This window comes from Suillus paluster (assembly GCF_016628075.1).
Source record: "Suillus paluster strain FC165 chromosome Unknown EDB91scaffold_91, whole genome shotgun sequence".
In the NCBI taxonomy this organism is placed as follows: Eukaryota; Fungi; Basidiomycota; class Agaricomycetes; order Boletales; family Suillaceae; genus Suillus; species Suillus paluster.
Genome location: NW_024537651.1, coordinates 115,112 through 138,219, shown reverse-complemented (window position 1 = coordinate 138,219; position 23,108 = coordinate 115,112). Strand labels below are relative to the sequence as shown.

The 23,108-nt window shown below is 48.1% G+C and overlaps 7 protein-coding genes across 7 annotated transcripts; 5 read left to right on the top strand and 2 right to left on the bottom strand.

The window, feature by feature from the left end:
- Positions 1–750: 750 nt before the first annotated feature.
- On the top strand, positions 751–2,523 carry EDB91DRAFT_1163257 (uncharacterized protein; the record flags this gene model as incomplete). The annotated part of the gene is given in 12 exon segments (XM_041319897.1): positions 751–769; positions 780–782; positions 809–901; positions 929–945; positions 1,019–1,134; positions 1,406–1,431; positions 1,482–1,536; positions 1,788–1,827; positions 1,886–1,956; positions 2,041–2,106; positions 2,159–2,233; positions 2,439–2,523. The coding sequence occupies 8 exon segments, from the start codon at positions 1,019–1,021 to the stop codon at positions 2,521–2,523; spliced, it is 534 nt and encodes a 177-aa protein (XP_041171963.1). The 5' UTR covers positions 751–769; positions 780–782; positions 809–901; positions 929–945.
- Positions 2,524–3,510: 987 nt separating this feature from the next.
- EDB91DRAFT_1163249 (Saccharopine dehydrogenase-domain-containing protein) lies at positions 3,511–7,922 on the top strand. The gene is made up of 14 exons (XM_041319896.1): positions 3,511–3,882; positions 4,044–4,344; positions 4,391–4,464; positions 4,520–4,647; positions 4,700–4,797; positions 4,850–4,866; positions 4,920–5,036; positions 5,093–5,251; positions 5,306–5,768; positions 5,871–5,997; positions 6,051–6,161; positions 6,298–6,547; positions 6,605–6,774; positions 6,834–7,922. The coding sequence occupies exons 1-14, from the start codon at positions 3,607–3,609 to the stop codon at positions 7,531–7,533; spliced, it is 2,991 nt and encodes a 996-aa protein (XP_041171962.1). The 5' UTR covers positions 3,511–3,606; the 3' UTR covers positions 7,534–7,922.
- A 269-nt stretch (positions 7,923–8,191) lies between these two features.
- On the bottom strand, positions 8,192–11,574 carry EDB91DRAFT_1163245 (uncharacterized protein). The gene is made up of 8 exons (XM_041319895.1): positions 11,245–11,574; positions 11,014–11,187; positions 10,715–10,811; positions 10,590–10,668; positions 10,417–10,535; positions 10,163–10,351; positions 9,453–10,113; positions 8,192–9,399 (listed from the first exon to the last, which is right to left on the bottom strand). Exons 1-8 carry the CDS (start codon positions 11,547–11,549, stop codon positions 8,534–8,536), a joined length of 2,490 nt encoding a protein of 829 aa, XP_041171961.1. The 5' UTR covers positions 11,550–11,574; the 3' UTR covers positions 8,192–8,533.
- Positions 11,575–12,963: 1,389 nt separating this feature from the next.
- On the top strand, positions 12,964–14,131 carry EDB91DRAFT_886956 (Alpha/Beta hydrolase protein). Its single transcript, XM_041328723.1, has 3 exons — positions 12,964–13,274; positions 13,327–13,721; positions 13,774–14,131. Exons 1-3 carry the CDS (start codon positions 13,154–13,156, stop codon positions 14,002–14,004), a joined length of 747 nt encoding a protein of 248 aa, XP_041171960.1. The 5' UTR covers positions 12,964–13,153; the 3' UTR covers positions 14,005–14,131.
- A 982-nt stretch (positions 14,132–15,113) lies between these two features.
- Positions 15,114–16,930, top strand: EDB91DRAFT_1163226 (stretch-activated cation channel Mid1). The gene is made up of 3 exons (XM_041319894.1): positions 15,114–15,555; positions 15,607–16,023; positions 16,074–16,930. The coding sequence occupies exons 1-3, from the start codon at positions 15,180–15,182 to the stop codon at positions 16,670–16,672; spliced, it is 1,392 nt and encodes a 463-aa protein (XP_041171959.1). The 5' UTR covers positions 15,114–15,179; the 3' UTR covers positions 16,673–16,930.
- Positions 16,931–17,119: 189 nt separating this feature from the next.
- EDB91DRAFT_1163223 (uncharacterized protein) lies at positions 17,120–18,205 on the top strand. Its single transcript, XM_041319893.1, is given in 4 exon segments — positions 17,120–17,449; positions 17,652–17,838; positions 17,976–17,996; positions 18,013–18,205. The coding sequence occupies 3 exon segments, from the start codon at positions 17,178–17,180 to the stop codon at positions 17,994–17,996; spliced, it is 480 nt and encodes a 159-aa protein (XP_041171958.1). The 5' UTR covers positions 17,120–17,177; the 3' UTR covers positions 18,013–18,205.
- Positions 18,206–19,279: 1,074 nt separating this feature from the next.
- On the bottom strand, positions 19,280–22,505 carry EDB91DRAFT_886867 (ribosome biogenesis protein). The gene is made up of 9 exons (XM_041328722.1): positions 22,022–22,505; positions 21,852–21,966; positions 21,685–21,804; positions 21,049–21,632; positions 20,630–20,999; positions 20,450–20,578; positions 20,103–20,402; positions 19,835–20,056; positions 19,280–19,782 (listed from the first exon to the last, which is right to left on the bottom strand). Exons 1-9 carry the CDS (start codon positions 22,477–22,479, stop codon positions 19,369–19,371), a joined length of 2,712 nt encoding a protein of 903 aa, XP_041171957.1. The 5' UTR covers positions 22,480–22,505; the 3' UTR covers positions 19,280–19,368.
- Between the last annotated feature and the right edge of the window lie 603 nt (positions 22,506–23,108).

Genomic DNA, 23,108 nt, shown 5'->3' with positions numbered 1-23,108 from the left:
GGTGAACTCGGGTACGAACTGGGGTGCCTAGTAACGACTGTGTTGGGCCTTACCAGGGCACCCTAGGGCAGTCGTGATGGAGCACTGATTTGGAGATCTGAACACATCCGAGTCTTTGGTACCGCTGAGCGCTGAGCGCTACAGTACCAGGGTAGCGCTCGGGAATTGAATATTAATCATAGGAAAATGCTCAAATATAGGCAAGAACTTTCGAACGGCATTTTTACAATTGAATTTGTGTCACTGCAATTAAAAAGTGAGTGAATTGGTCCAGCTAGAACGAGGGTTCCAGGCTTATTATCTGCTGTACTGATTGATCTGTAGAAACATGGGTCTGGGACATCGCTCCACCATCCATTCAATGCCAGGCAAGGTCCTCGCAGGTCCGGGCCGTATTGGTATACTACTACTAGTAGATCCCGAAGTGGAATTTTAATGTCGTTCATTCAACCAAGCGAAATGCTGAATGCAGACTAAGGCTAGTACCAGGGTCTTATTTGGTTCACTTGGGAGAAGACAAAGTGAATGTACTTACGGTATCATAATGACCGCAGTGTCATGCCAAGCGCATCCATTCAAGATTGAACATACTTAAAAGCAGGAGTCTTGCAGATCCGGGCGTCCTAATATTTCACATTAATATTGTCATATCCGATGGCGGCTAACTCCACTGAGGTTATGTGGGGGCCAGGATTCATTGGTGAGCCTTTTGATGCCTTCATTTTACCTTGCAGCTGACTCTAGGCCAAGGATTCATCATAGCTACAGTGTATGGATTCATCATTCAGTCTCTACCTGATATTGACCTGCAGAGTTGTAAAGGTTCTATGGGGTATCCTTTGGGCAGTATATCTTCTACCTGCGATATTTTCCGCAAGATTCAAGAAAACTCAAATTATTTGTGAGTACGAGTTATTTCGATTAGTGAATACATCAACGATGACATTTTGTAATAGATAAGGATGGTCTTGTTGGTGCTTTCCACGATGCTCGATGAGGATATGCTGATATCATGACGATGTCTCACAGTCTAATCGACACGATTCACCAATACTCCTTGATGGGGATATACTGGTCTATCCTGGTTTCGTGCCGCCGAAGCACGTCCCTTGAGTGCACGACTCAACTCCCATGGTAAGTCGATAGCCTTATTCCCGGATACAAAATAGGCTCATTGAGAGGATAGGCAGATGCTGGCAAGTGCATTTGTGTTATTGTAGTGTGCCTACTGAACATTTCCTACGAAGCTGGGGGTGTTTACATCAGTAAGTCCTCCACATCTAGTCATTATTGACATCTAGTAACACAATAAGTATTGGGTCATTTTCGCCGTTCAGTGGTATGTGTTTCCATGAGCCATGGCTAGCCCGCAGGAAGATGCTAAATTTGCTTCCACTATCAACAGTTTTTATGCACACAGGGTGTGGATAAGTGAGTCCTTCAGGATTTGCCGGTCTCAAGGTCTCAGTGCGCTCCTTTAGTCACGGGAAAAAATCGCTTGATCACAAGGCATGATTGTGAGATCACATTCTCATTGTCCCTTTCGTGGAGAGCTATAACACAGATCTTAGTGTGTGCTCGCCACTATGTCGTTCGGTGCGCTTGTTCAATCAGCTATATAACGTATCTCTGACTCCTTGAACACTGTAGTTTGTGGCATGAGTTACGTCGATCGTTCATGTCTGGTGACGATGTTCTAATGTGACGCTTGTCTTCGTCTCTAGTCATCAGTGGTTTGATGCGAGTCCTTGTTTATCGGGCTACACAATTTCTCACGATCTCCAAAGATTCCACACGAAAAGCGCTGAAGTTCTATTCAGCACGAAGGTCCGGACAGCGGTGAAATAGCTTTTAATAATCCTAACGAACTCATACTCTCATTCAGTTGTCGCCAGCATCGACATTTGCTAGTGCAATATGTGATATTTTCATCACAGGGACAGTCTGGTTGTTCATGTGACCGGCACGAACAGGCAATGTTCGGTGCGTGGTTTTCAGATATGATTGTGGTCTGACTCATGCAGGATTCTGTGATTGAAGGATAAGGTCAAAGTATTATATCAATGAACTGATGTGGATTTTTATCGACATGGGTTTGTTTTCCTGGTATGTGCAATGTTCCATACCTATTGAATAATTCATTTTATAAGGTTCTTAGCCTTGTAGCGATTACGATGGCTGTGCTCGTAAGTCCTGCCGTCCATGCAAAACTCGGAAAATCAGGGTCAAGATTGTTTCAGTATCAGTTCCAGGACGGTCTTATTGGACAGTTTTACACCGCTGCGCCCGGAGCGGTGATAGGAAAATGTCAGTATGTTGCCTATGCACTGCGTAAACACTAAAACCCTTGCCATAGCCTATATGAACTCCATGCTAGCAGTGTAAGTGAAAATGGTTTGTTTACACAAAGCTCGCTAAACCGCTAAATTGGCGGTCAGACTCAATGCTAGGAAGTCCATCCGCGAACGAGAACGGCTTGCCTGCAATGTCACGGAGCTTCCTACAATACGTACAATACGTTGATCTTTTGCTTGACATCAGATATGATGTCTTTCGTATATGGCCTCCGCAATCCTCGGCCAGAATATGGGAACGTGCCATCTATCCTACGACTCTCCTTCTAACTCCTCCATCGTATATATTATATACTACCTTTCATAATGATGAGCACCTTGTACTTTGTGTTTCGTGCTGGAGCAGCGCGATCTCCAGCTATTTATAGAACCGGATCTCGGTTTTTACCCTTAAGCGCCTTTAGCAGTTGTCTTTGGAATGGTACCAGACAGAGGCGCCTCATCCATTTGTTACTTTTGGAGTACTCCCCCAACTACTCATGAAAACCATCGACATATAATACATAGTAGGGCCGCCAGAGACTGTTAAATAGCAATGGGTCACCAAGTCCGCACAGGTGAGCTCGAAGGCCATTGCACAAGTGACAAGATCTGTCAATTACCATGCTTCGTCGGCGCTCACAACTTCACTGAGAGCGCTCGATATGGGATTTTTGTTCGACTAGACAGGTCTAGGCCCACAAGTAAACCGAGTTTAGACGAATTTTCTGAGATTTGGTCTATAGATATGAAGATAAGTAGTAGCTGTCAAGTGGGCGTCACTTGAAGCACATCACAATATTGATCACATGCGGGTCAACCCGGTCTCAGGTTCGGATGTGGAAATCAAATGGGCGTCTATCAATATTCAACGTAACTTCCGCGTTCACCGTCCTTGGCATGAGGTCCCCCCTCGACCGGGCTGTTACAGTACAGTGAATGCAAACATCTGGCATTGAAACAAAGATCATCTTGCACCATTGTGACCTGGTATGAACATTCTACAGTGAATGCGCTGGGATTCAGGTTGATGAGTTTACCAATCTGAGTCAAGTACTACTAGTCACTACTTGAGGATTGTTGCGATCGGCGTTCGAGACGCTTGCTCGGGCGGATCTAAGAAACCCTAGGTTCAGTGGTCAACTCGGTATAAGTATAATCCATCCGTTTCCTTACCCCACTTGTTGTCCTTCACATTCGTCTTCCCCGCTGAGTGCAGTGTCCATAATTTACTCGCTGTACCGAACGTTGTAGAGACATTCAAATTCACGTCATGGCCATCACAAGCCTCCGACGCTCGCCACAGTATCTTTCCAGGTCACTTAGCACGCGCGCTTACTCCCTGCCCGCGCGTAGGACGCTTGCTACGGTGTCGCCTGAGCACGGAAAGGTTACGGTGGGTATACGGCGAGAAGACCCATCAAGGATATGGGAGCGCCGATGCCCCATCACGCCTGACGAAGTTGCCCAACTCGTTCAGCACCTCAAAGTCGACGTTCTTATCCAGGACTGCGACCGTCGAGTATTTCCCGTTGACCAATTCATCAAGGTAGGTCGTCATCGTTCCATGTACTTCCTTCCTTGAGTCTCCATGACACCTTTCACCTGACTCTCAAATATGACCATTTTCACCCCACTTGTTTTACATTCACATGTTATCTTGTGCGATACCTGTGGAGCTGCACTGTGACTTACCATGCCCTATTTCAGGCTGGCGCCAAAGTGCACCCCACGCTGGAACCCGCACACATCGTGATCGGAATCAAGGAGACACCGCTCCATGAGTTGGTAACGTCTCCTGTTTCGGCGCCAGGCCTGGGTTCAGGTCCTTCCGTACCCCGCACCCATCTGATGTTTTCCCACACCACGAAGGGTCAGCCCTACAATATGGAGTTGCTCTCCCGCTTCCTCGATTCGCACGAGAACCCATCATTGCCTCGGTTGATTGATTACGAACTCCTCGTAGGTGAGCACGGCAAACGAACGGTGGGTTTTGGGTGGTTCGCAGGAGGTATGTAGTTGCTCAAAACCGTTGGCAACGGCTTACCACCGAATAGTCGCTGGTGCTCTCGAGTCTTTGTCTGCGCTCGCGCATGCGCACCTTGAACTTGGAGTTACTTCTCCTTTCCTTGTGAGTGCTGTCATACGTTCCGCTTTGTTAACCCTAACCTTAATCGCCGCTTCAGCACACGCCTCGTCCACATACACATCCATCAATCCCATCGCTCCGCTCTGCACTTCGAACTATTGGCCAGAACATTACAGAGAATGGGACACCTGGGGCATTAGGACCGTTCGTCATTGGGCTCACAGGGTACGTGGTTGTTCATCGATTTTGAAATGTATTGACGACCCGCAATTGATAGGAGTGGGAAAGTGTCCCAAGGATGTCTATCCATTCTAGAAGAGCTCCCGATTGTGAATCTGGCCGTGAAGGACCTTCCTGGACTTGTAAGCAATCCAGGTATGCTATATCCTGCTCTGTCTGAATGTAAGCTCAAGTCATACCCTACTAGATACTGACCTCCACAAGGTAACATTCTTTCTTGTCACGTATCATAGTAAGATGCATCAACGTTTTTTTAGATATACCTCGTACATGCACACCCTCAAGACTACCTTACCCGTGCTGATCGTGGACAATATTCCCGTGATGATTATTACAAGAACCCGGCCATGTACCAATCCGAGTTCGACACCAAGGCAAGCTCCTACTACAGGCGATGATGGGATCTTTCTCATATTTTCTTCCTCGGTAGGTTGCACCATACCTCACGCTATTCCTGAATGGCGTTGGCTGGCTCCCATCTTTCCCACGACTTATGACGAACGAACAACTAGCCACTGCTCTCAGCCGTGCAGCTGAAGTAGGGCGAGCACGTTTTGGAACAATTGGCGACATCAGTTGTGATGTTGAGGTACGATGGTTATTGACCGCCGGGTGATATATTGATCATGATGCCGTCTTGCAGGGCGGTCTCGAGTTCTTACCTCGCGCATCCACCCTCTCGGACCCCTTCTTCAAGCACCGGCCATCCTCTCTACCTTCTCATCTTCCGAGTGTGACTATCATGTCTGTTGATATCCTCCCCTCGAGTCTTCCCCTCGATGCTTCTCAGCATTTTTGTGGAGTTCTAATGCCATATTTGCGCGCTCTGATTAATGAATACCGTGGACGATCCGGCTCTCGCGAGCACCTTGAGGCCCTGAACGTTGCGACAGTTGCACGGAATGGTGAGCTGCAAGGCAAGCATCGTTGGCTGGAAGCGCCAGTCGAGAGGTGGCAAGCAACCCGAGCTGCAGAGACAGCGAACAAGGCAGGAGTAGCTGCGACATCGCTGAGGAAGAAGCGTGTGCTCATGCTTGGCTCTGGGATGGTTGCAGGTCCCGCTGTGCAAGAGATCTGTAAGAGGTCTGACGTGGAGATCATCGTTGGTCAGTAGTCGTTTTGCACATACATCATGGACATTGGATTAATATATACCCTTAATTTCTTTGGAAATTCATATCACATGCTTTGACGAATGTCGTTGGTAGCCAGCAACATGCGCTCCGAAGCGGAGGCTTTGACGCGCAAATACTCGAACGCGACAGCGGTGTGTTTGGACGTGCACGACATTGAAGAGATGGCAAGGTTGATTCAAGAAGCCGATGTTGTTATTAGGTGCGTGACGTTCTCCGACCACACGACATAATCGGTGATGAATGCGAATTTAGCTTGCTCCCAGTACCGTTTCACCCTGCTGTGGCAGAGCTGTGCATCCAACACCGTAAGCATCTCGTGACGGCGTCATATATCTCGCCTGCCATGCGCGCCTTACACGAACGGTAAGTACATGCGATCGTTCATCATCCCCTGCACTTACGACATTTACATCTCATATTCGCCGGCCGCCTACATGGAACGTTCTAACATTGGTTCCATGGACGATCTCTGGCTCCGGAATGGCGTTACGGAACACAGGGCGCAATCCGCAGATGTGCTTCTACTAAATGAGATCGGTCTCGACCCAGGGATTGATCATTGCTCTGCATTATCACTGCTTGCGCAGCTTAAGAGAGATAACAGGCGTGTCGTCTCGTTCACATCATTCTGTGGCGGCTTGCCCGCCCCTGAATGTGCGGATGTTCCCCTTGGGTACAAGTTCAGCTGGAGCCCGAGGGGCGTGCTTAACGCTGCGCTTAATGGAGCGAGATTCAAGCTCAGTGGAAAGGTGCGTTGATAGCAGCATGATACATGCACAAGAAGGCCTTTTAATTGTGGCGTGTAGGAGATGGAGATTTCTGGAGAAAATCTTCTTCAGGAATACTTCCCTTATGTCCCAATTTCGAATGTCCTGAGGTTTGAAGGTCTCGCGAATCGAGACAGTCTCCCGTATGCGGAAACGTATGGGCTTGGCAAGCTTGAGAATTTGCAGAATGTTCTCCGTGGAACTCTCAGGTAGGTGGCACTTGAGCACTTGATCTTCTGTAAGGCTGAGTCACTGGCGCTGATATCAGATACCCTGGGTTTGCGGAGATAATGCACGCCTTCAAGGTTATAGGGCTACTTGACACAGGACCCTTCATTCAGCCACGTCATTGGTACGATCTCGCACGGATGTCTCTGGAGAGCAAGATTGGAGAGCGGATCCCAAGTGATCCCCGCTCGTTCATGTCAGCCCTTTCCACCGTGATGGATATCAAGCACGCGGACACGGCACTCAATGCTCTGGACTGGTTGGGACTTGCTCCAGGGAATGTTCCAAGCGGCACTTTCCCGGAAGTGCCACTCAAACCACAAGCACCGATCGAACTTCTGACTTCTGTTCTCGCCCATAAGCTCAGGTACAGCCCTGGGGAACGCGACATGGTCGTACTGTCGCACGAAGTCGTCGCTCAGCCATCGTTCTTATCTACAGATTCGGCCACGGAGGTTTACACGTCGAGCTTGGTGGCATATGGTAACTCTGAGGGGTCTGCGATGGCACGCTGCGTTGGGCTTCCTGTCGCTTTCGCCGCGCTCGAGGTCCTGCATGGTGGCATTCATGTGCGCGGTGTACATGGGCCTACGGATAGGACCCTTTATGGTGCTGTACTTAATGGATTGCAGGGAGCTGGGCTTGAGATAAAGGAGTCTGTGAGCAAAGGCCCAGCAATGGAGAGGAAGTTGGCAGACGGACTCCGGGCAAGCAGAGTACATAACTCTCTGGACTCTTAGAAGGATACATACCATTATACCACCATAACAATCCGTATAATCGATACGTAGTACTACCGTCAATGTAACCACGGGTTTTTACCCACTCAGAGCCTCCACCTCGTGGCTCATCAGACGCTTGTCCTCAAGGTGTCCTGCACTGCTGCAAGTATGGAGGTTCACTGGTTTTCTGTTGGAAGCGTCAAGGATCAACGCGAAACCTACTAAGCCCACGGCGGACAGAAGGGCAGCAATCAGGCTCCTTCCCACCTCCGCTTCGAGTGTAGAGCGGCGACATCTGAGGGACGTAAATACTTACAAGCCTTTCGCATTGGTGCTGTGGTTGATAGCGCAATTCATAATTCATCGCTGACTAGATCAATATGGTTGCTTTCTGGAGTCTCCATTACTGCTTGGGCAATAGAAGCTCTTAGATAGAGGAAAATCTCAAACATTTAATATGATATTGAGTAGGAAACATGATGTTTGAGTGATTTTGGTCTTGATCGAACGTTGAATGTTGAAGGCCTCACCATTGGCACTGATACACGTCAGCTGAAAGAATTTCGGTTGGGTCAGAGCAACTTGTTGATGCTGCTTAGTACTTACCAAGCGACGGACGTTGATCGAACAACGTGACGAAGATGCGTTCAGTGCATGGTGGTCAATGCCCGAACACCACATATATTCTCACAGCATGCACATTTCTATAGCAGACAATGACACGGATTTGGCCTTAGGCCGCAACAGGCACGGCATGCGGGAGAGCTCTAACAAACTTGGCACGGCTCGCAAATGCCTATTCATTCAGAGGTTTCCTCACCCCAAAGTGTAAAAAACTACATATGTGCAGTCGAGACAATTAAGCGAGAAAAGGACAAAAGAAAGGGGGCATACACGGAACACAGACTAACGAGGACGTAGGTAACTAAGATAAAACCACCATGGTAATCCTACACTCTCCTGGCAGAAAGCTATGGGAAATTCTCTAGTGAGGCAGAACAAGCCCCGATGACCATTGTTATAAGTAACCGCTGTCGTCCTCTTTCTTGTCATGCGCGACGTCGTCATCCTCATCCGGTATCCGTTCCTTGTCCGCAGCGCTCATCGTATCTTGCATGACTTGTTCGGCGACAACGATTCGGTTACGCTCTCCACCCGTCAAGGGACTGCTCTTGAACTTCCCTCCCTTGATGCTGACTGTCGGGACACGTAGCATGGTAGGGGAACGCACATCGCTCACTGGAGGAACTAGGGGTGTACTAATACCCAACTCCTTAGCAGCAGTGAGACGACGTTTCCGCTCGAGGAGGATAGCTTCCAAGGGTGGTACGGGTGACGATGATCGTGTACCGGGAGCGCTGACAGAAATAGGAACAGGAGAGGCGAACCCAGCACTAGAGAGAGATCTCTTCTTCAAGACAGAGCTACGTGCCGAAAGAGCGTCATCGGGTGAGGTGGACGCATTGTTAGTGGTCTTCGCGGGCTGGAACATGTCTTGCGGCTCGTCCGTTGCTGTCATGGCTTCTAGGGTCTGAAGGACCGTCTCGGGCGTCCCCTGCTCCTTAATGATATCGTCGTTGGCCAAGAATGCTGATATCTTCGGGACAGGCTGTACTATAGAAACTTGGTCCGGATCACGAGGTGTCGGGGGCTCACTGCGAGAACGAAGGAAGCCGAATCCTTTCAACGACAGAGGGCGCAGGGTGGAACCGGTGGGTGCAGGCTTAGGCGCCTCAGTAGGCTGTGTGACTGTGGAGGGTAGGTCAGGTAAAGACTCCCCATGAAGCTTTGAAAAAGGCGGATGTTCTGTTGGGACGTAAGACGAGATGCTACCACCAGCACCCTCCTGATCGAATTCGTCGTAGATTTCTTCACCAATAAGTTCTGCGGAAGTTTTGAGGACGCGCCGGCCGTGAAAAGCGGTCAAAATTGCGTACCTTCGAGAACGTCTTCCAGTGTAATAATGCCGAGCGGCATGATTGCCGGATCGATGACCTGTAAAAAGTCCTCTGCACCTTCCTTCGTCAAAACAGCGTCAGCAGGCATGCTCTGCTCCAGGGCAGTCGTCGAGCGAGGTATACGGAATTTCTTTTCTTTGCCAGTATCATTCTGGACGACCTGTTCTTCGATAACACCCATTTCCATGTCACGCTTCACTCTTTCGCGTTGCGCGGGGCGCCCTCGCCCACGGGCAGTCCGAATAGTCCGCTGGGGTATGTCTATTGCATCTTTGTCATCTCCGCGAAGTGTGGATTGACCATCAGGGTCCGATTCATCAGCCCAGGATACTCGCGATACTTTATCTTCGTCCTTGTTCTTGTCCTTGGCCTTATCCTTCTCTTTATTGTCTTCGTCCTCATCGCTCGAGTCGCCCATGCCAACGCGATCACGTAGGCGTTGTGTGAGGGAACGCTTGGCAACCTTCTTGACCGAAGCAGCTTTCTCCACGCTGAAGCGAGATACAATGGCCATGTGCGAATGACCTTCTTGGAATCTGTCTAGAATGCCGAGAAGAGACTCGTTATTTGGTACGAAAGGAACCTTGTTCAGTGGAATCTTGCGTAAAGGAACGGCATCTTTCGGATCGAGAAGAAGACACTAGAAGAATGGATCAGGAAAGATATGAAATACATGAGGAGACACCCACGTGTTTAACGAGCAGAATACCAATGATCTTCTTCACCTTCGACATGCGATTTGATGCACCGACGGGGATCTCGACCTCTTCATACACAGGGACACGGCTATGTCCGGTAAGGCATATCTTCTTCATAAGCGAGTAATCGAGTTTCGAGTCAATCGATAACATGAAAACGTTCTCGATGGGTGTCATCGCCTATAGCCAGTGCAGATGCACAAATCAAATTATCTCCGAAAATGGACGTTGGTCTGGGAACTAACCTGCTTCACTACTTTCTCTTGCAGGTCTAGTGTAGCGCCAATAATGGTGACTGTATCAGTCTTAAGATCCCCACCAAGCGGGGACATTGACGAATGCAATGCGATGAGCTCTTTGAGTTCTAAGTAGAGCAAAACCATCAGTAGAATGTCGGATGTGAAACGCGGGTGCTTACCTCCTCTACGATACATGATTCCATGATGGGGACCGAGTACTAACTCCAAAAGTTTGGCAACAGGCCATGCAACAACACCCTACTACAATTTGATTCGCATCCTCAACAAGCATATAATGACGTACAAGAAGACAGATTAGGACGCGGGTAAAACCCGCCATTTGAGCGCCGAAGTAAAGACCATGTCGGGTGCACAATGATTGCGGGATGATCTCCGAGAAGCTAGAAGCGATTTTTGGTGAGTAACTTTTAAATAGAAGCGTCGGAATGTGGGGAAGTGCAAGGACGCTGGCTGACGTCAATAATTTCCTCATCCCCGTGACCAGAAATTTTGCGGATCAGAAGACGACACGTCAAGAATGACGGATCAAAAGCAATAGCCGCTATGATATCTGATAGCCTGGGCCGCGAGAAATTCACTAACATGACAATTAAGATAGTGCTGACGACTACACTCTGCACTCCGCCACCGAGAATAGGGTCAGAAATGACAGGCAGACTCTCGTTGACGATCATATTGGCAAGAAGCAGCGTCACCAACAGTAAATGGCCATTTTTCCTAATAGGCTTGATCTTCTCAGCATAAAGTTTTTGTTGACTGTGATAAGTACGATCAGCGAGGACAGCAGGACGAGTATAACAAGATCTGACGAACGGAGTGCCGCTCATGCTCAATACATTGAGCTGGGTCTCATCCAAGCTCATATAACCTAATGTCAGACCGGCAAATAGACCTGACAAGAGGACGAGAACTGGAATGAGACACGCGAAGACGATGAACTCGGGTCCGTGACTGCTTGCGGCAGCTCGTTTCGCATAGGTGTGTAGCGCTGTAGGACTGCCATCGGGGCCGGAGCCAAGGAGTTTACGAGTAATACTTGGAACATATTGCGATAGAAGGGAGAGCGAAGTAAATAACAGACGGGGGGAACGAGGTGAATTGAGCGGGGTCGGTACCATTCAGTGAGTCGAGGTCAAAAATGAATAAAGCGGCGAGTAACCAAACCTTGGCCCTTATATGTATAGTAAAAACACCGCCGCCCATATTAGTCATTAACATGACATAATTCCCATAATAAGTAATCAAGCTGCGGCACCCTCCAACCTAAGGTCGTAGGTAACCTAGCTATTAGGCTACCATACACTATAGGGTACTTAACCTCATATGGGGGAATGGCCGCAAACCTCTTCCTCTTCAGAGACTTCTTTTTGCTACAGCTTGGTTACAGCATAGCGGTTTAATAGTGGTAATATCCCACAGGACTACTGTATATGATTCAGCAGTTACTTCGGCGATACTATCTCATCAATTGCAATTGTTAGGACACGCGACAGGTTGTATATTTAAGTATTCTTTCTCGAACTCTGGAGTGGAGAACAAAATCAAATACCGGTACTTACCGGTGCTTCCCAGTCGCACGCACACCAAGTGCTAGACCACACTAGATTCAACTAGACTCTGCTGTGCCCATTGCCAGTGCTTCCACAATCAGGGCGACATACTAGCTTCTCATGGCCTCTCATAACTTCTTCAAATTTGCTGGTAGAGTCTGGTCATGTAAAATCAGCCCTTATCGCTGTCCCATAATCAGGCTCCGTGAACTGCGCTCGCTGCGATCGATCATCGTCAAGGCAGCAGAAATTCAGCAGATAAGTATATGCTGAACTTCAATCTACTTCAATTTATTAGGAAGGCTCTGTGAAGTTATCCCGCGCTGTGTGAGGTTCCGATTCCACGAGCGTATCGATCGTGAATGATAACTAGGCATTAGATCACAGAATCTACTGCTTATGCTTCGTCCGACGTACTCGTAGGTTTTGCCTGTCTTCATGAGTATTACGCTGCACGGTCTGTTTGCTCTTACTACTGCTCTGTTAATGATACAATCGCTCACTGCCCGAGCCTCCGAGGGCCCCACTCCGTGATTGATTTACAGGCGTCCAGTAGCGGATAAACATAGTATGTGCTGATCATTCTCTAGTGTCCTATGCCCTTGCCAGATACATGTTATCCCCTTCACATTATCGCTCCTCACGACTAGGGGGGCATCAGAGAACTGGTGAGCTGCAGATATTGTCTTATATGCCGATAAGTATACGGATGATACATATAAAAAAAATTGGAACATAAAGTCATAGTATAACGACGTAGATGCACCATCAACGTAAAACGTCAGAGGCATCAGTGTTTGGACCCGTCGAAAAACTATCGTTGAACGATCCCTGTTTGGTATAGTCTCGGACTTCTAGTCCTCTCCACCAATGAGAGTGCTCGCTTAAGCTAGGGAAAGCTTCAAATTGTCAACGTAAGAGGCCTCTCACAGATGTAGCTTACGTTCACATTTGAAACTTTCTTCAGCCATAAGCGCGCGCTCTCATTGGTGGAGAGGTACTTAGGCGACGCTAGGCGCTCGGCTACATACAGGCTTATGTCGAAAACTTGTTTTGACCGGCTGTCCCTCAGTCTTATAAATTTAAGAACCGAGTTCTGAACTTCAAGTTTGCCCCCACGTCCTTTCCCGCTCGCAAGATCTTGAACACATACAAGCCATCTCAGTGTGCACATGACTATTTCAGCGTCCCAATGGGGTTCCCCTGTCGCTTCCAGGCGGGCTCTGCTCATTCATGGCATGTGTATGTGCTCGAATTCCTGGGAGGGTCTCGCTCAGCTATTGGCGGCAGAAGGTCAGGTTTGAAATACTGTGGTGGCGTTCCCCCTTGTTAACATATCCGTCAGGATTCTTCGTCGTAGCTCCGAATCTCCTCGGGCATGGATGGAGAGGGGGCTCGGACTTTTGCATGTCCGCCTTTGCGGAGGACCTCCGACCGTATTTCGTCACGGACACGTCTTACGACGTAATTATCGGGCATTCTTTTGGAGGCTCAGTGGTCCTGTCTTTCTTGCCATTCTTGCCCAGAAAGAAAGCCACCACCATTATACTCCTCGATCCTGGACTCGAGTTTACAGAGCACCAAAATAACATGAACAGAAAATTATTCCTAAAGGAAACGTCGAAAATCAGGACCGCCGAGGAGCACATGGCTAAGAATCCTGCTTGGTCACAACGTGACTGCGTGTTAAGAACGCTAGGATTCTCCATGTCCGATCGCACTACCGTTGAGGTGTTTCGGGTAACGTTTCATCTATCGAAATGGGAAGCATTGCTGACAGGTTATTGAACAGCAAAACATGCCATGGACTTTCAATGGCCTGGTCAAAAACGTCCCGCCCAACGCGAAGATCACCGTGCTATTATCAGATCCGAAGTTGAGCGGTATTTGTCTATTGGAACACATTCCTCGTGACGTGGAAAGGGTGAATGTTAGAGTTCTTACCGGCATCGGTCACTGGATTCAATTCGAGTGTCCGGATGTTATCATGGACACCATTCCGCTACCGAGAGCGAGACTATGAGCCGTGTGAAGAGATAGTCTTTACGGAGTCTGCCACATTCAAGCACCTAATGTAGAATATTTTCTTAGTAACGAATAATGGAGTTTCTCATCGTACCTAAAAGGGTGGGTCATGATAACGACGAAGATCCAGCAAAAATGGCTCACACGAGGCCTCTTGCATGATACAAGAACTGCTGCAGAGCATGAGGTAGAGTATGGGAAAATTGCGACACTTTGAAAGTTTTCTTCTTCTGGACGCACTCGCGGCGGTTATCATTCTGGTGCCATAAAAGCAACCCGATAGACGAGAGTGTAATCCAATGATTCTATGCCATCGCGACGACTTAAACAGCAGAGCATAACGGCGCGGACCAAATAAAAAACATGAGATGCAAACCCATGTACATGTTGATGTGCATTCACACTCATGAACGGCGTCGTTCCCATTGTAGAACGACGGTGTGATTTAGCTTTGTGCACCCCAGTTTTGGTATCACGGTATAGTGGCGAGACCAACATGGACCAGATAGGGTCGCAGATCATCGTTGGAGGGTACAACTATGTTGGAGAGTTTACGTGGTGATGAATGATGACTCCGTGGAGTTAATTGAATGGTCTGACCTTATCTATTCAGCAAAAGTCCGTCAAGATTATACTCGGAGTGATTCCTCACCGCAGATGGTAAAAACTGCGGTGATACTAAGGAAGCTATACGAGCTCCGCATGAAGCCGTGAAGGTCGCTTCCGAAGTGTTCGAGACACAAAACGTCATGTTTCCAATAAACCGAAGATGTCTAAGTTTGAGTTCGGGGATTCCCTAAATACCTCGGAGTGCTTCATACGCAGCACACTCAATTTTCAGCACGACCTCGAGGAGTCTTAACGATCTATAGCAAAGCAACCAGCTCCTGCAGATGCGAATAACACAGTGAAAAAGAGAAAAAGCGACGTTTGACATACCATATGTTCCAATAGGTTCCAATGTCGTACTATGTACTTTCAAAAGAAAGAAATTCCAGCCATCGAAGGGATCTGAGTGGTGCTCACACACATGAGAGAGATGCTCAAGCTGGGTGCAGGTCAACGAAATAATTCGCCAAGTATGGAGGAAGGTTGCACAGCCACGCCACTGACTTACCGCCGAGCCTCCAAGCTGCAAAAGTCACTGACCACTGACCAGTTCGCGCTACATCGATGCGTAGACTGCCGCAATCGCTTTGGTGTCTTATACATGCAACATTCGCTCTCAGTGCACAAACTATTTCTTTGAATACTTTATATTCTTTCTCTGGAGCCTCTGTGTCTAGTGACCCAACCTTTTCTCTTCCGCAGGCTCAGCAGCTGACTGTATCCATCGCCATTTGTTCGGCGGGAACGTCATCTCTAGCATTTTTCGTGACCAACAATACAGCGATAACAGATCCTGGACAGTCTACCAGTACTACCGATGTTTTCGAAATCCCCTTGCTTAACGGATTCGGGAACTGGACTGGCACCGCACCGCAAGGTGGTTTCTTGGCTGTACAGAATGTTGGCCAGACCTCATTCCAAGTTGCTGCATCGACCGGAGGTATGTACACTACATAAATACTGAATTCGATATGGTTCATTCTGTCAGTAGCTCTTGTACACGAACTACTTCCCTCACTCCCGCTCCTCGGAGATACTACCAATACTCAGGCGCTGATATTTTCGCCTCCATTCTCAACTGTCGAATCCTCGTTGTCCACTTATCCAAACTACACTCTTCCTCCTGCCAACCTTTCCACCCCTTCACCCCCATCATCGCCTCCCGCATTCTCTCTCGTCATTGCGCCGACTTCCTCTGGTCTTGCGTCTGGCCCGCAGACAGCATGTAGCGTCCAATCTACTTCCTCTTCGGGCTCTGTACTAAGCAACAATTTCTGGCTACGCGACGATCAAGGTTGGAGGTCTCAGTGGCTTATTGATGGCTTGACACCGAGTACGAACTACACCGCGTATGTTATCCAGGACCAAGTAAAATTGAGTGGCCCAATATACTTCACTATGAAATCTCGTGCGTTTCCTCCTCGGTATATTATGCGTTCTCTTATCTCTCCATATCAGCATCATTCTCCTGCCCCCTTGTGCACTCCCTTCCATTCTGTCCATCCACATCCTACGCCGTTCCTCTTCCCTTCCCCCAATCCCCTGCAACATCATATGACTCCTCCACTCTCCCACAGAGCATATCAGACCCCCTGCTTCAGTACATGACCAACTTCACGACGATGCTTCTCACTTTCCCATGCGGGCGTGACCTATACTCCCCCTTGCAGACCTGTGAGAGCTGCCAAGATGCATACCGTGCTTGGCTATGCACCGCGTCCTTCCCGCGATGCGCCGAACCCCCACCAAGTCCTCCCTCGTCATCGTCTCCAACGCCAGCATTGTTGCCACCTCAGAGCGGCTCGAACGCACGCAATCCTTTCCTGCCGAACGTTACATATTCTTACCAAACGGTCTTACCTTGTTTAGAAGTTTGCAGTGCAGCTGATCGCGCATGTCCCAACTTCTTGGGCATCAAGTGCCCGAGCCCACAGTTCAATGCGGCATCGAGCTATGGTGTCGGTTATATTGATAGCGGGGAACAAGGGGTACTTGGTGGTGGGAGTACGGGTGTAGCGCAAGATCGGTGGGGAAACGTGTGGTGTAATGCTGGTTGACTTATGACACCTATTATGTAACTTACATAACTTTATGTCCAATTGTTTTCCTAGCTTTAGCTTGGACTCGTGACTTGTTCCGTCCATGAGCTTGCATCAGTACGGACAGGTCACCAGTCTAGCTGAAGCTGACAAAGTTTAGAATTGTCGCTGCGTCACTGGCAGTAGTAGGTGATAACGAAGGGGGTATTTTCGCTAGTGTATGAAACATCTAGGTAGTCTTTTTATTATTATTTTAAAAAATCATATTTATTGTCCTTTGAGTTCGAAGACCCTATGTCGGACATGCGGTGGCTTACCCCTGCTTAATCTATAGTGTATGTATGTATAGTCTTGAATAGTAAACGCGTACTCCGTCAGCATGTTGTCTAGGTAATCTTCTTGACGAGAAATGCCCGTGGAAGGGAAATGCCTAGTCTCCCCTAGCCAGACCAATCGAAGGAAGATAGTCGTTCCTTCGTATTAGGGGAAATGCCCAGTGACTAATCAAGCGAGACCAAAAAACATGCGCAAGCACGTGAGATGTAATACGTGTCGCGTCCATCTACGACGCGTCTCTTCATCATACCACTCTCTTTCAACTCGTACACAAACCTTTCATTCATTATGTATTCTGAATCTGCATATGACGATTCTTGATTCCCTTCGGATTATAACAGTGACAGCATACAGCACGGACTTCGACGATTCATTCGAACATCGTATCCAATCGGCTTTCTTATCACTTTGCGCAATGATCTGCCCACAACACGCATCTCCGTCACTCAGGCTGTTTTCGTAAGTTCGCGTTTACATTCTGGATCATGTATCCGCCGACGCTCAAGTTCTACTAGATTGTGCCTGCATTCTCGCCGTGAAGTTCCCCCAGGCCCAACCATTCTGCCAACCCATTAGTGGAACGTTCCGAGTCCTGCCTCACAACACGATTTCAGGGTATAAAAACAGGCTGTCTTCAATATCTGACCCTTACCTCAGAAAGATTCACATTGGCAAATCTCGTACAATCTCATAACCTCGCAAAAATAATGCGTTTCTCCTTCCTCGCCGTTATTGCTGCTTTGACAGCAGCTATGTCTGTCAGTGCCACACAGTGCAAGCCACTAGGCAAGCATTGCAAGAAAAACAGTGATTGCTGCAGTAAGCATTGTAATTTGGCAGCTGTGGGCGTGAGTAGTTTGCTTTGCATTCTGGACTCATTACTCACCCCTTGGAATTCTAATAGGCTGATGGCGTTCTCTGCAATTATTAGTCTGATAGGCTGATAGCCTCAGTGGCACATCGGGACAGTGAGTCATGTTGCTAGCTGGTTTCGTATCGGTGCTGAGGTTGATGGGCACAAGACGTACTAGTTCGTTGTTGACTTGGTTAATATGGTCGCTCCTGGAGTTTACTGCTGCTTGGGCAATAGAAGCTCTTGGATAGAGGAAACACTCGATATGTATGATATTGACTAGGAAATATGATGTATGAGCTTGATTGAACCTCGTGGCACAGACATAATGATCCATGTCAACTGAATTTAAAGGATTGCGGTTGGATCAAAGCAACTGTTTGTTTTAGTCACCATCTATTACTCGTAAATTGACAAGGCATACAGTCGCTCTTTCCTGTCTGTCTCGTTTACATAATTATGGCCTGCCTCGCTCCAAGTCTCCCGTAGTCAGACCCAATAGAATGGAGATAGTCGTTCCTTCTGTAATACGCCTCAGTCCGTTCGGTTGGCATTGGTTGCTCTCTTGATTGTTCACCTGTCTTCAGCATTAAGTCAAAGTTTGCCCGACAGAAAAAATGTCTTGCGCGTTGCGTTGTCAACCTTCTTCCACCCTCCTTGATTCAAGCCTCATTAGCGTGTGGTCTAAAACTTACCTCTCATCATGAAATGCCGGTTCTTGCAGCGCCCAGAGTGGACTAGTCTATGAACGAACTTGTACTGCCTTCTGGCACACCCAGTGAACAGCAGCTCCAATATGCTACTGAATGTACACAAACTCTTCCAAGTAGAGCATAAACTGGGAGAAGTAGGAGAGAATCATGGAGAAGGTTGACTCGGGAACTCGACAGCCTGCTGCATGAAGTCAAAGCGAGCAGGTGTGATATCTCCTTCACTTTCATTCCATCGCTACTCGTGAAATTTTGTAGAAACCTTGTCGCTAGTTGCTGAGCTTCTACATGTCACTTCACGCGTGCAGATGGTCAAGACCTAATATAATCAAGCATAGGAGCTCTGCTTCGCACTGTAGAACGCAGATTCCAGAAGCAGTTCGTATAAATATCTGCTCGGAGTCGTCTGTTGGTACAAGTCATAATATTCCAGGTCCCTCGTTGTCGACGTTTGCAGAAAATTTGGCGATGGCGTGCTTCTCGAGGGAAAGTAGGTGTCTTGGTGAGTGACTCTGGAGTCTGCGGACGGTGCAGAAAAAAATTAAACATGATTGATTGTTTTTTTTAACACTGTTTGGGGCTCCCCATTGTCAGAATCAAGAAACGACGGTTCAATAAAAATTGTTCCTCTGCACTGGATCTCTTATTGCTGGCAAGGCTGATGCATCGAGCGAACAACAGTTGGACAAAATTGCGGCGAGCTTGAAGTCCGAGAACTGCTTCAAGAGAGATGGGCGCTGCGGCGGTCAGCACGTAAATAGGACCGGGAAATAAAACGCATTGCTTGATAATGTAAGATACATATCCCACTAATGTTATATGTCGTCCTCGGGACCGTCTTCGATCATCTTTGCATAGTCTTCGTAACTTGCAAATGTTGGCAAGCTTCTCAGTTTTTTCCGTTTTTCACGTTTGGAATCGTTCTCCTGTTTCCGTTTCTTCGTATCACCGAAGCCGTTCCATTGTTCTTCGCCGTCGCCGCCATCTTCATCAGCGTCATACTCAATGAGACCCTGAGGAACCTCATCTAAGCTGATGAGATCCTCGTTGTCAGAAGCCTCGACCATGGAGAAATCATCGCCGGAACCATCTCCATCTTCATCATCGACGTCAATCTCCTCATCAACGTCAATCTCCCCATCGGAATCATCAAGGCCTGAAGCAACGCTGTCGCTATCCGCCATGAGGTCTTCATTCCCTGCCATGTCAGGCATGCTTGCTTTCATCGCCTGTTTGCAAGATAAGTGGAGGGATGCAAAGGTGATAACGAAAAACGAGTACCTTCCATATATTTGCCTCTTCAGCGTCACTGTCTTCCTCGACATCATCATCGCGTTCGGCATCATCTACGTCTGTGTCCTGTGCTTCCTCTGCCTCGCTTGCTGAAGCATCTAGTTCAGAAGCATCATCCGATTCCTCTGCCTCACTATCCCCTTTGCCGGTATTGGCGGTTTTGCTCTTATCTGTTTCGCGTTTCCTCGAAAAGTATTTATGGAAGAAGACCTGCCGCCGTTAGTACGGTCTAAATCACGGAATAAGTAATCGTCACCTCGTCAACAGGTATATCCTGTAACCGCCTATGCAAGAATTTCTCGTCATTCGGTAAAGCACCCCCAGAAGATTCGCCTTTTAATAACTTCACGCCAATCCCGTCGTTCGTGCTGGCTGATGGCTGCATGGCGCTGGAGCCTTTTGGTTTTGGTTTTTTGGGATTTTTGTAGACGAATCGATCGAGGAAATGAGAAAGTGTATTTAAGGATAGATCTGGGCTTGATGTGATAGGTTGACCGGAGAGGAGTTGTTGTGCATGCAAGGAGATAGCCGGATGATAGTGGTGTATGAGGGGGATCTGATAGAGAGATCAGAATTTGCGAAAGCAACTAAGCAGGAGATTACCAATTCGAACAAGGGAGAAGCTGATGGGTGAGCGAACTGCGGGTCTCGCTTTCGTGGGTCGTATTGCTCTTCAGAAGTGGAACGGGATCCCTTAGATAGGTCTCGCAAGCCTGGAACCGTACTAAACAACTGAGAATCACGTCAGTTAGATGATTAAAACGGTAAGTAGGAGCGCCTTACTTCTCCTAGGAGATATAATCCTCCTACAATGAACTCTGTCCCGCCAGCGCTACCACTGGCAAGTACTTGTACGAACCGGCGGACGAAGCTCTTCACGCGATCGGAGTTGTTATCGACCTTGAGAGACTTGAAGAGTAGGTTCAAGTACATAGTCTGTTTTGAGGACGAGGCAAGGCGACCATCGTGTAAAGACTGGTATAATGTTCGGTAGTAGCGATCCACAATGCTCTTCGAGAGTGCAGACGATGACGACTCGGATGACTGGGAAAGCGATAATGATATCTGCTGAATGAGTAGTAGGGCTTGCAAAGAGGTGTTAAAGGTTGAGGTATGCGTGATAAGGAATAGCGTGTCTATGTGCTTGTTCAAGCTTGTTGAGAGAACGTCAGGTCAGAATTCACAATGCTTGAGAAACCTACCTGACATCCGATGGCCCCAGTTTTGCGTAGGGCAACGCACGATTCACACCTGTCAATATGGCGGAAATCGATTTTGAAGACGCATCTTCAACTTCCGCAAAACCACCATCGCCAACGACTTCTTTGCTTGTCTTCCGCTTTTTCTTCTTCCCTACAGGTTCTCCGTCCTGATCTTCGGCATTCTCTTTTTTGTCAAAAGATCGACTCTCCCCTAATAAATCCTTGAACATCTGAAAATATACATCGATGACCTGTACAGCGACATCTTTGTCCCCCGGAACGAACACAATCTGGTTAAGCGTTATCGTCGCATAGTAGCGTGCATGGTCGTTGCTCGTTTTCTTTGTAGCTCCATCGGGCTTCAGTTTAGGTTTAGGTTTTGGTTTCGGCTTGGAAGTGGTCGTCTCATCGGTGAAGCGGATGTGCGTATTGGTAGTTGGGGCAGTGGCGGGTGTGTTAATGCTCGGTCGAAGGATGAGGGACGTCATCTCGCGTACGACGACACCTTTCATAGACGGATGAGCTTGTAGGAGTTGAAGGAGATGATATGAAGCGCGAGAACATATAGATTTTTCTGAATCGCCCTAGTGACCAGGATTAGCGAATTGGTGAACGACTTCAATTGTTTTTGCTCACTAGTTTGTTGACAAGCAGCCTAAGTAGATTGTGCTCCTGTTCAGGTTTTTCGCGAAGGAGCGTGTACGTTAAGGATAGTGCTTGTGTGCGCACATATGCCAATGGGTCCATTGAAAGGACCTGAAAAATGGTTGAGCTCCTGCGCCCGAACAGACTTATAATCCCACCTCTAATATTTGGAGGATGGAGAAAAAATACTTCTTCAGCCAATCCTCGAAGTACCAAATGAGAATATGATCATCCTTGACACTCTGGTGTGATAGAGGCTGATCACGTAGATACCTGAGCAACACAACCATCAAAATTTCATCCAAAAAATCAGTATGTCCATACGCACTTCAACTTCCGGTTCGGCGCGCCGCCTCCAACCCACCAATCGAGTATACATCGCAAAGCCTTCAGACTTTCTTCCCGGCCTCCTTTGCCTTTCCCCCGCTCGGCCATCGCCTTCAGAGTTTCCAATGCTTTTGTGTTGTGTAGTGGGCTGCTTTGCACGAGGAGCGTAAGAGCACTGAGCCTGTCTGACAGCGTGCCTGAGTGTAATATTTTCTGCAAGAATGCATAATCTGAGCTGGATGATGTGACTGTTGATGATGACTTGGACTGGTATGTCTCAACGGCCGTCGCATGGAGAGATGCGCCGCGCTCCATCAGGGAGGACAGTTTAGCAGACGTGACGGGCGGGAGAGCGGTAGATGACCCAGGCAGCTTGGGTATATTTTGATACCATAGAGGAGATGCCTCGACCTGATTTTTCGCGACTTTGGAGGCATCGGCGCGAGCTGGTGCTGGCATTATTTTACCTTCAAAGTCGAACGCACAAGTACTTTGCACATCATCTCGACATCACACTTGCTTACTGAAATGGTAACCTTAGATAATCATCTCAAATCGATTCGTCGGACCTTGGCTTGGCCTGGCCAACAACTTGTCCTTGTAACAACTCTCGACCATTAATTCTCCATAAGAGTACCACGAGCGATTTAAGGGTGTGTCTTTGATGGATGTACAAGATCGCACCCGGGGAAAGCCACGGTCATATGGCACGAGCATTACTGTTCTACCGTGACTGCCTGAGCGCTCTTCAATTTTCGATGGCTCCGAGTGCGACTGTTGGGAGGCAACAAGTGGTTGCAGGGAGGCGGTAAGGACGATGTGGACGCGACTGTGGAGGAGAGGGAGCTATTTTGAGGCGGAAGGGACCTACAAACGAGTAAGACGGAGGGGAGCAGGCCATCTCTTACTATCGCAATATGTTGGTCGAAATATTCACTTCAGCGTTTTGTCACAGGACGATGGAATTATCATCTCCCCGACACATGACTCCAAAAAAATCTGAGCCCCCTTTTTCTCGCAGCGAAATATTGAAGTATTTAGTAGGACCGAGAGCGACATAAGCGCCTTGGAGAACGAGTATAGGTCCA